General features: G+C 35.2%; 1 protein-coding gene across 1 annotated transcript; it reads left to right on the plus strand.

Annotated features, from left to right (window-relative positions):
• Positions 1–937: 937 nt before the first annotated feature.
• LOC106142530 (RAD50-interacting protein 1) lies at positions 938–10,693 on the plus strand. The gene is made up of 14 exons (XM_013344320.2): positions 938–1,329; positions 1,599–1,840; positions 1,919–2,074; positions 2,414–2,586; positions 2,817–3,031; positions 3,461–3,707; positions 3,822–3,999; positions 4,151–4,343; positions 4,756–4,894; positions 5,082–5,200; positions 5,512–5,693; positions 6,085–6,259; positions 6,835–6,962; positions 7,360–10,693. The coding sequence occupies exons 1-14, from the start codon at positions 1,162–1,164 to the stop codon at positions 7,568–7,570; spliced, it is 2,526 nt and encodes an 841-aa protein (XP_013199774.2). The 5' UTR covers positions 938–1,161; the 3' UTR covers positions 7,571–10,693.
• Positions 10,694–10,785: the final 92 nt, after the last annotated feature.

A 10,785-nucleotide genomic window follows, 5' to 3' on the forward strand; every position in this document is an offset into this window, starting at 1 on the left:
TCAAGTTGAAGTTATTTATAGAATATTGACAGTGACATATCAACAGTACTGTCAAAAAAAAATGCAGGCAAAGACTGCTAAAATCAAATCAAAATCACTGATTTTAATTATACTTTCAATGGATATGTCATCTTATTATTATTAATTTCTTAAGAACTATGAATACAAACAGACTAAAACTACTACCTAATACAAAATGAAAATACTAAAATGAATAAAATTATTTTATAAATTGTACATAATCTTTGTTTTTAACGGACAAAGTAGGTGACATTTTACGTAGTATACATTTTACATTGTACTCATTGTATTCATAAACCTACACAAATTTTATCCCTTACCTAATAAACAAAGCCTACAGTATCAAAAAAACTTAAACTGATTTTCGAATAGTGATATTTTGCTAGCCCAACGCCTAATCCCAGTTTTATTATCCTTTTCCTTAATTAACTTTTACAATCCGATTGGGCAGTGAAGCAGCTGGCACATATAATACACATACATATAGTCACGTCTGTATAACAGTCCCGAAAAGACTGAATGACCACGAGCTGCTCGGCTTGATGATGGAATTGTGATCCAAATAGTGACAGGCTAGCCCATCGCCTAAAGAAAGGATCGCAATTTTATAAGCTTATCACTTAGTCGCTTTTTGTCGCATCCATGGGAAAGAGATGGAGTGGTCCTATTCTTTTTGTTTTGGTGCCGGGAACCACACGGCATTGCCGGGAACTACATGGCATCACATATCAAGTTTATATTTAATATAATTTCCAAGAATTTTAAGATCATTACTAGTAAAAAAATGTATCATTCAATGTATGCATCACCCATCATCTCATTAAACTATTCTATTAAACATAGCTTTGACAGATTGGTAAAGACCCTATAAACCTACCAGATTAACCTCTACCTTATTTTTAATATCAGTGTCAAAGTGTCAATTCATCAATTGCTGTCAAAGAAATATGCAATGTAAGCAAAGCAAATCAAACAAAATTCAATAAAAAAACTTGGACAAAATTGCAAAAATGCAAAATAATGCAGAGCAGTAGAAATCAGTAGCATTTTATTTATTTACATAATAAAACATATGATTTATATGTAATGGTTAACTAGATTTAATTTTTCATATATTTTGTTTAAAAAAAATCAGCCATCATGTTTGATATTTTAAAAAATATGAAACCCACCCATTTAACTGAAGAGGATAAAAAGACTATAATCCAAGATCTAAACTTAAAAATAGGGGGTGATATTAATGATTTATCTAATGCATATGAACTTGAAAATGAATTGATAAAAAGGAGAGATCAGTTGAAAAACTCTGTAAGTAACATAAAAATTTCTATTCAAACCTACCAAGTTATAACTTGTTTAACATACATACACACATACGGTCATGTCTATCGCTTATCGCTATCCTTTGCGGGGTAGACTGAGCCAACAGTCCTGAAAAGACTGAATGGCCACATGCAGCTATTTGGCTTAACGATAGAATTGTGATTCAAATAGTGACAGGTTGCTAGCCAATCGCCTAAAGAAGATTCCCAAGTTTGTAAGCCTATCCCTTGTTTAACCTTATACTTTTATTTCAGCTTCATGTAGCAAATAACTTAGTTCCAACCAAACTATCATCAGCTATAAAGAAAGCTGAAAACAATTCAAACCAAATACAAAATCTCAAAGAGAAAAGTGAAAAATTGAAAATAAAAGTTGATGATTTTCTACAAAGAACAGAACCCTTACGTACAGAGCTCAATAAGAGATTCTCAGCTATCAACAAGTTGGATCAAGTATTGATTTATCTCAGATCTTTTGAGAAAATTGAAGACCTCAGGTGTGTACAAACTTTCTTACTTGATTATGAACATTTAGAGCTGAGTGAATCAATTAACTTAAAATGTTGTTATTTCAGTCGTCAAATGAAACAATGCAATGATGATGAACAACTGGTTTTGTTGTATGGAGAACTCAAAGACATGTGTTTGGACTACAAAACAGGCCACCGAGCTGCATATGTGCGAGAGTACACTCACTACTGGCATAATATATTGAAAGATAAACTTACCAAGTGAGTTCTATTATTAAACTGACAGCAATTCTTTCTACTGCCATTACAATATTTTTGTTTTTCTTAATCAACAAGGAAACCAAGAATTTTGCTGTTACAATCCTTCTGCAGTGCTTAACTCAGATAATCTTGATACCATAAATGTACAAATTAACACCAAAGACTTGCTTGGGTAACTAATACTAAATAAACATAAATATTCCCACTTTATGGGTATGTAAATGGTATAAAATTGGACTATAACTTTTCATCAAATCTTATATTATTAAAAGAAAAATCATCTTTGCATTTATTGATATGTATGTAAAATTTTTTTATATTCTGTTCTGATTATTTTAGACATTATGAGGATGTGTTGAAGTTAATAAAGTGGCCTCTAACTACTGGTGCTGAAAATCCGCTCCCTTCCAAGGATGCCTTGATAAGGTTCTATAATTTGACGAGGTATCTATTTCTTATTGAGGAGCCAGAGGAGTTTATCACCAAAAATGTTTCTGAGGAAATTGTACAGGGTAAGTGCCAAATCTACTTATGAAAGTTAACATTAAGCTAAGTGATGGCCATAGCCACTATTTTAATTGCTTAGAAGAAAAGTTCTTCATGTGGTAGGGTGTTTAGTCTTTTTGATGCACTATTTGTTAGTGTATTTATTACACTCTTCTCTAGTATTGAGTTTACAAAAGATCATCTATGCAAAACAACTTGAACATTGTAGAAAAATGTTACAATTTCTGTTCTATAGAACTGGATCCATGTTTGCCAGTGAAGATTCTACTCAAACCACTGAAAAAAAGGTTCATATTCCATTTCACGGGGTCCCGACAAACAGCGCGTATAGATCGACCAGAGTGGTTTCTCACTCAGACTTTAACTTGGATAAAGGATCATCAAGCATTTGTGAAAACACATGTGCAACCAGTGGCTGACAAACTTGAGATCCCTAATGTCAAAGCTGTGGTAAGATTAATGTCATATTCTCATTTGAGTTGCATAGCCTAGAGCTGAAGAATTTTGTGAAATGCACTGCAGTAAATAGGTCATAAAATCATGTGCCTTTACTTCAATTCTTGAACATACTTAATATTGCAGTTCATAGTAATCAAAAATATTTCACTAAGGTTGGCCACTTAATAAAACATTACATGTTACACTTTCAAATGCATTTTCTCCTATCTTTATCCCTTCATCTGATGCCTTAAACAACTTTAGAGGCCCAGAGATGGCTCAGTTAAGATTTATATAATGTGAATTCCATCATTAAGCTGTATATCTGAATATGGCCTTCAACATTTTTGGCTCTGTCTATGTTTGTGTGCATGTAATTGGGTTTCTATCAAAATTGCATATACCATGCTATGCATTTTTTACTCTCACCTAAACTTCCAGGATGAATTTAACTCGGGCCTAATAGCATTAGCAGCCGAAAGGCTCCACACAGTACTAGCATTGTACCACGCTCAAGGTTCAAAGACCGAGTTAGTTGATGTTGATGCAGCATTCGCTCATGCTGTTGATGAAACTCTAGGCTTCCATAAAGAACTGATTACTGTGACCGGAAAGGATTCCAATAGTGTGCTAGCAGTGTTGACTAAAGCTGAAACTTTCGTGAGGTGGCTGGCTGTTGAAAAGAAGTGTAAGTACCTTTTTATAAATTCTCATTTTGCCCGTTCTTTGTTGTTCCCGGCATCGTACCTGTACTAAATTTTCTCTCTTCACTCTTTCTCATATTATATTTGTTTGACATTAGATGCCCTCGCCAAAATGGACGAGATGCTCAGTAACGATCAATGGTGCGAACCAGTCGCGTTGGGAGTGGGGTCAGCGGTGGGATCCATGTTGTGGGTGCCAAGAGGCGCGGACTGGTTCATAGCGTTATTGAAGACTATCGAAGAGAGATATGCAGTCCTGCCACAGCCGGGGCATAGGTAAGTTTTATAACATATTAAGGTAAAATGCAGGAAAAATGGGTCTTCTTATGTTTTTTCCATTGTTTTATGGTCATGTAAAGAGATACGTAACATTTACACAACTACACTTTAACACATACAATTTTGTCAAGATAAAGTTATTTTTTAGGCTACAATTCCTCGAACTACAACTGGAACTGATAGAAGAGTGGCGCGTGCGTTTGACTCAGCTTCTTAGTGCTGCGGTTTCAACTCTTACTGTGGACTCGCTACTGACCGCTAGCACAGGCCACCCGCTGCTGGCGCACATCAACACCGCTCACCACACGCGCTCTGTGCTGCTGCAGTGGGCTCACTGTCTGGTCAGTATATAAAGCGCTAACACAAAGAAGATATTAATGGTTTTAAACTTTCGCGTTGCATGATTATGCAAATGGGAATTAACGTGAACAAACGGTTTTTTCCTGACGTTTCGACCGGGTTGCACAGACCGTAGACAAAGGCGTAAAAAAACGGTATGTTCGCCATAATTACGGTATCCATACATTAATAAAGAAGATATTATTATATATTCTTGCTTATTATATCTCGCTCCAAACGATGGCAACGGGAAAACATCAAAGTTTTAGACTGTTCTTTTATTTTAATTGTAAAAAAGACATTTATCAACAACATGTTTTCTAAGACAAGACAATGAACTATATGGAATAAACTTTATAAATTTAATTATTATGTATTCGTAACTTTAAAACCTTATTTTTTTTTATTCCACAGCACTATTTGCAACTACATTACTACAGGCGACAATTCCAACATTTCACGCACCAACAACATCGCGACGATACTGATAGCAGTTCGAGTTCTGACGATGATGACTCCGATACCGAAGAGAATACCAAGAAGTCTTCCAAAGGTAGATGTGAGATAAGGTTCAAATACTCTTAGAAGGTTGTAATGTAGAAGAGTAGTAGTCGGCTTAAGATACTTCCTTGTGGCACACCAATATAACTATTTGATTGGCCTCCGCAAAATGCGTTGAAAATTGTTTGATGTGCTCTACTATGGTTTTGAGTAAATAATTGAAAACTGTTTGTTTCCAGAAGGAGAAATAGAAGAAACAATGTCACTGAAAGAGGTAGAAATCCGAGCTAAAAAGTTGGCATTGAACGAAGTATCGCGAAGAAATTCTATGATTGTAGAACTCGGCCAATTCGACGTAGTGAGTAGAGAATGATGATTTAATTTATAATTTTTTTATAACGTCTTAAAATATTTTTTAAAAATCTATAAATTTAGGAAGAGCTTTTAGCTATGGGAGAAGTTCCGTGAATATTTTCGGAAGTGCGTAGAGAAACTAAGAACGTAAATCTAATATAAAAGCGAATTGGTTCATAATAAAAAGTATTTCTTGGTTTTTTTCTTTTGTTGGTTACGGAAACCAAAAATAACATTTCTTTTAATTTAAGCGCATATTTCGTAGCAACGAAGAAATTGCAGATAATAAGCTATAAAATCATATTACTTTTGCAGACTTCGCCAATAGCAAATTTAGCGGTAACAGAGCCATTGGGGGCAGAAGACGCCGAAGAAGCGGGAGTTTTTGCTGAAGCGCCGGCGTTGTTGGCGCACCTGCGGGATGCTGGGCTGGCGGCCTTGTCAGAACATATCCTGTTGGAGTTCAAGGCTGGCTTGCGAGACTACAAGAAGCAAAAGTGCGTAGTCTGTAATTTTTTGTTTAAGGAAAAGGTTATGCCAATTTCACAAAAAAGATTCAATTATTACAAGTAAAAAAAAATTGTTTAAAAGTATTTAATCTTCGTGGAAAGGTCAAGGCAAAGTTCCTTTGCGTTTGTTAAATAAATAAATATATACCGAACAAATTGCACAGATTGAGTTGAGAATTTCAGTATGTTCGAGACTTGTGTTACGAGATATAAACCCAACGATGCTATATTTCGTTATTTTTGGATCGAAAGACAATTAATTCCACAAATTCCAGCGTTCACGCACATCAGTACGTGCGTATTTGTAAGTCTCCAGGCACGGCCCCGATGTGGAAGGGACTATAAGTATAGACTAAATATTTTTAACTGTTCTCGCTAGATGGCACGCGTGGCCGATCGTAGAGGAGAGCGCGCTGTCGGTGTCGGCGGCGCTGTGCGCGCCGCTGGCGGGCGCGTGCGCGCGGCTGGCCCGCGCCGCGCGCGCGCTGGCGCCGCCGCTCACCGCCCGCCTGCGCGCGCAGCTCGCCAGGGACATCGACCACTACCTTTACGAGGTGACGCAACGCAGCAGCTCAGTGCCGCGTCCGGGCTGTCCGGGTATTAAACGGCGCAGTGCAGCGTGCCCCGGCCGACGACTAGCGACTAGCGTACACACGTTCAATCCAGCCTGTCCGAGTTTGTCAGACCTAGGTCGGATGAAGTCGGTGGCACGCTACACGAGCACTTAGGCAGAAGGGTATTATACACTACAAATTATAATATTAACCTGCTCAAGGGAGTGGTCGCGTTTGAAATGGTGTGCAATAGGAAACAAGCAATAATGTAGGAGATAAAAGATCAGTAGAGAGCGCGCTGTTGGTATCAGCGCCGCAGACTAGCGCGTGTGTGCACGCGCAGGCTGGTAATTCCTACCCACAAAATACTAATAAATAACTTGCACAAATTAGGGCGCTTCTGACATTTTATCATAAAAATATGTAAAGAATGAAAAATAGTTTTACCAGAAACGTGTTCCACGTGAAGAACAAGATCTAGATCGAATCGAAAACATTTTTTTTTAGGTCAAGTACACATTTATACCGTTCAAAGCCAACAATGTCTAAATATCACCTGTCTTGTTTGTGTTTAGGAAGTTGTGTTGGAGAACTGGTTCAATACAGGAGGCACGGTGCAGTTCACTCATGATGTCAAGAGGAATTTACTTCCTGCATTCATGCCGCCAAATAAAGTCGCTTCGCTGGTCAACCATTTTCCGAAGTAAGACGAATTTATTATTACTGAGATTTTATATAAATAAATATACTTAAATAAAACATTCCAAAAACAACTAAAAACATTGCACAATATCTGTAACATGTATAATGGTTGATTTAACAACCCTCGTTTTGCTTGTAAAAGGAAAATAACTTGTCGATAATGATAGCCTGCTGGATATTTGAATTAAAAGTTAATTTATTTGATTGCCTGAAACTAGTAAAATGATGCAATAAGGTCATTATTCTTTCGGGGTAGAATTGGATATAAATTTAAATTGTACAAATGTTTACCATAGTGCATAAAATGGCGGCTTTATTCCATTTTTCAATCTCTTCCAGGCAACATTGAGTAAAAGAGAATTTGGTAATCAAGAATATATTTTTCTATTACAATTCAGATTGTTAGAAGCGTGCAACCTTCTTAACATGGATTACGACGACGCCCGCCGCCTGCGTTCCCTTATATCCAAAACGCCGAACTTGGCCGTGGATCACCTCACCGCTTTGGGTATCCGTCACATTCCGCCGAACGAATGCCAGCAGATCCTGAATCAAAGAACCGACCTCAGCGAGACCACGTCACCGTCATCGGTGATGGAGTTATTCTGAAGTTTCGAAGGAGGAGGCGTCTAAATTGGTTTCGGAAAGGTAGAACGCTGTTTTGATGATTTATTCTCATTTTGAATGTAGGGGTTTTTTTTTAATTTATCGATCTTTTATACTTTGGTTCGTTTGCACTATCGGTATAAATTTTCCTTATTTTTCAATCGTTTTAATGTTATTATTTAATATCATTTGCCGTGTGGTTCCCGGAACCAATAAAAAAAAATAGGACCAAGAAGAACAGATCCTTCTTTTTTTCATGGATGTCGAAAAAAGCGACTAAGGGATAGGCTTTTCAACTTGAGATTCGTCTTTTCGGTGATGAACTAATAACCTGTCACTATTTGAATCTCAATTCTATCTATATATTCATATTCTATCAATCAAAAAGCTGAACGTAGCCTATCCGTCTTTTCAAGACTGTTGGCTCTGTCTACCCCGCAAGGGTTATAGACGTGCCTATATGTGTTTAGTAACAAATGAAGCGAAAATTCAAACATTTTGTTATACTGATAATTGAGAAATTATTTCGGAATATTTGTTCAATATGTTTTATTCAATTTGAGATAAGTCATAACAGTGTTGAATACCTATGTCGAATGCCAGTAATGGTTGGGTGTTAACAGCAGCCGGCCATTACATTAGATTGCTGACTTGGAAAGTAGGCCTCCTCCTTTGAATTGCTCATAATTAAGTTATTAATAAGATGTATGTAATGTTTAATGGAATAACTAGATATAAATAATTACTATTACTAGGTAATCTAAGGCAAACGTTGGTACTTGCAAAGTCTTAGCGTCAATACTTGGTGTATATATCGAAATGAATTAATTCACTATTATGCGGGCCTCTTAGTGGACACAATAGAATAAAAATTAGAATTAATTAATTTATTACAAGTAGAGATTAAATTAAGAGGGTGTGGTTATGAATGGCGTAAGGCGAAAGCATAGCTTTAGATTGTAGAAGAAACAGCGTTGGACCAATAATGGAGCCTTTGGGTGCCAGCGTTATATTTCCTATGCATGGAAGAACAGTTTAGTAAGCTATGATCAGTTGCTTCTGCCGGGCAGAAACTAGCTGTCCAAGTAAAATACAGTAGAATAACTGTATGTTCCCAATGTAACTAACAGCCGTTTGCCAAAAAAATTAATTAAAAAAAATCATTTTTTTTTATTCTGTTATTTTGATGTTGAATGTTTTTATTTTTGTTTGAGCATAATATTATTGTGGGTAGTTAATAAACGGATCACTTCGCCGCAATACATTACTGCTCATAATATCAACTTTTATTTCACACCCTTAGTTCGATATCTAACTAGGTTAGGACTAATTTGTGTCCCTCGCTCTGCTGGAGCGCCGATTCATCCTCAGTCTCATCCTTGCTCCATCAGAAATCAAAGCATTGCAAACAGGGTGGACTTATTTGTTTTATATATTGTGATATGGTACTAGAATTTTTATTAATTTTCACTATGAAAAAAGTATTTTTTGGGGACTAGAAATTTTTGGCAACCTTAAGCAACATTCGTTTCTCATGAAGACATTGTAAGTGTTGATAAAGAATCACTTGAATGTAGTTTTAAATTGATTTTGAACTTGTCAACATAATGCAAATGGGAAAATTTAAATGGGATGGAGACAGAGAAAATCAATAGTTTTGATATGAAGTTATTGGATATCCTTAACGTAAACTATTTGTAATTTTTATGTCTGTTTAGTCTTAAGAACCTATTATTGTTATTCCCATTCAAATAATGTACTTATGTAAGAATCTAATGTTCTACCATAGACTTATATTAAATGTAATTATATTAGATGGTGCATGTAATGTTGATTGGTGTCTATCTATAAAAACAAAGGTATAAAATATAGTAGAAAGTTATAATATATTTTGTTACTTATTTTTATGTTTCTTTTTATTATGTATTATTTAAAATAAAAGAAAACGAAATTGTTATGTAAAACATTTTTATTAACGAAAATACAGTATTTTATAAAATTTTATACTTTAATTTGCATATAAATCGTTGGATCTTTAAGCTTGATTCCCTTTCACTATGGCAAAGAATTTTATCCCGAAACGACGATTTGTATCGTCTTATTTAGTTTTTATCATAGCCACGGCCTTGGTTAAAAAATAAAGGCCGTTTTCATGTACCTGTTTTGGAACATCAACTGCATGCTTTCTTATAACTAAATATGTTTAGAATCCATATATATAGTAAGGTTCACTTGTCTATGATATATCTCCAATGTAGCTAGATATAAGATTGAATTGAATACATGTACAGTACAGACGTCTATGTAACATAAGCTACCTAAGCTTTAAAAACAAAGCTAATTTAATGTATTATATTAAATTACACCTATTATTTATTTAAGTCCAAACATAAAGCCAAACAGCTGAACGTGGCCTATCAGTCTTGACTGTTGGCCCTGTCTACTCCACAATGGATACAAACGTGATTATATGTATGTATATTAATTTAAGTATGTATAGTAAAACAATTTTCAATTCAACAACACAGTATGGGCAAGTTTGTTCAGTACTATCCAAGCCAAAGCCAGCCCAAGCTGAATCATTGCGATTGTCATAAAAATGTCAATAAATCACAATATTTGATAAGATAACAATATTTTTTTAATATAAAGGAGTGAATAAGTTCATTGTTAACTCTTTCATGAAAAAAAACATTTGGAGTTGAAAACGTAGTTAATGTTACACCTATTTATAAATAATACAGGTGTTAAAACGAATGTAACGTACCTTTATTTCATTTTATTACCAATTGTATTATTTATAAATAGTATAATGCAACGCGAAGGTTTAAAACAATACTTCTGTCCATTCTTTTGCAGTTTACAAATGACTATACCGAAATGAGCCAAACTACTTTTTACCTCGTATACTATCATATTCCTCAAGGATTTTCCGTGTCACTATAATATTTACTACTTAATATAATCGAAATATACTCAAATAATCTTAATGATCGTCTAGATTAACTGTTTAATCAGTATTCTGTCAAGCACACACCACACAGATCTTTGAAATGGCACATGTGTACTAAGCGGTGTAAGGATTTATGAATACGCATAAAATTCAATAAAACATTTCGTTTCACAGCCTTTTGTTTTCATTACTCATTCGAATATGCCAACATTTCTGTAACAATCTTTTTCCTTAATCTCTTAAACGAATATTTACAAAACTAATA

The sequence above is a fragment of the Amyelois transitella genome, chromosome 12, assembly GCF_032362555.1.
Source record: "Amyelois transitella isolate CPQ chromosome 12, ilAmyTran1.1, whole genome shotgun sequence".
Taxonomy (NCBI): domain Eukaryota; kingdom Metazoa; phylum Arthropoda; class Insecta; order Lepidoptera; family Pyralidae; genus Amyelois; species Amyelois transitella.

Excerpts from the sequence above, each read along its gene's own strand:
- LOC106142530 (XM_013344320.2), top strand. The coding sequence starts at position 1,162 with ATGTTTGATATTTTAAAAAATATGAAACCCACCCATTTAACTGAAGAG. Across the intron at positions 4,000-4,150 it reads CTGCCACAGCCGGGGCATAG|GCTACAATTCCTCGAACTAC; the intron begins GTAAGTTTTATA and ends GTTATTTTTTAG. Across the intron at positions 6,963-7,359 it reads CTGGTCAACCATTTTCCGAA|ATTGTTAGAAGCGTGCAACC; the intron begins GTAAGACGAATT and ends ATTACAATTCAG.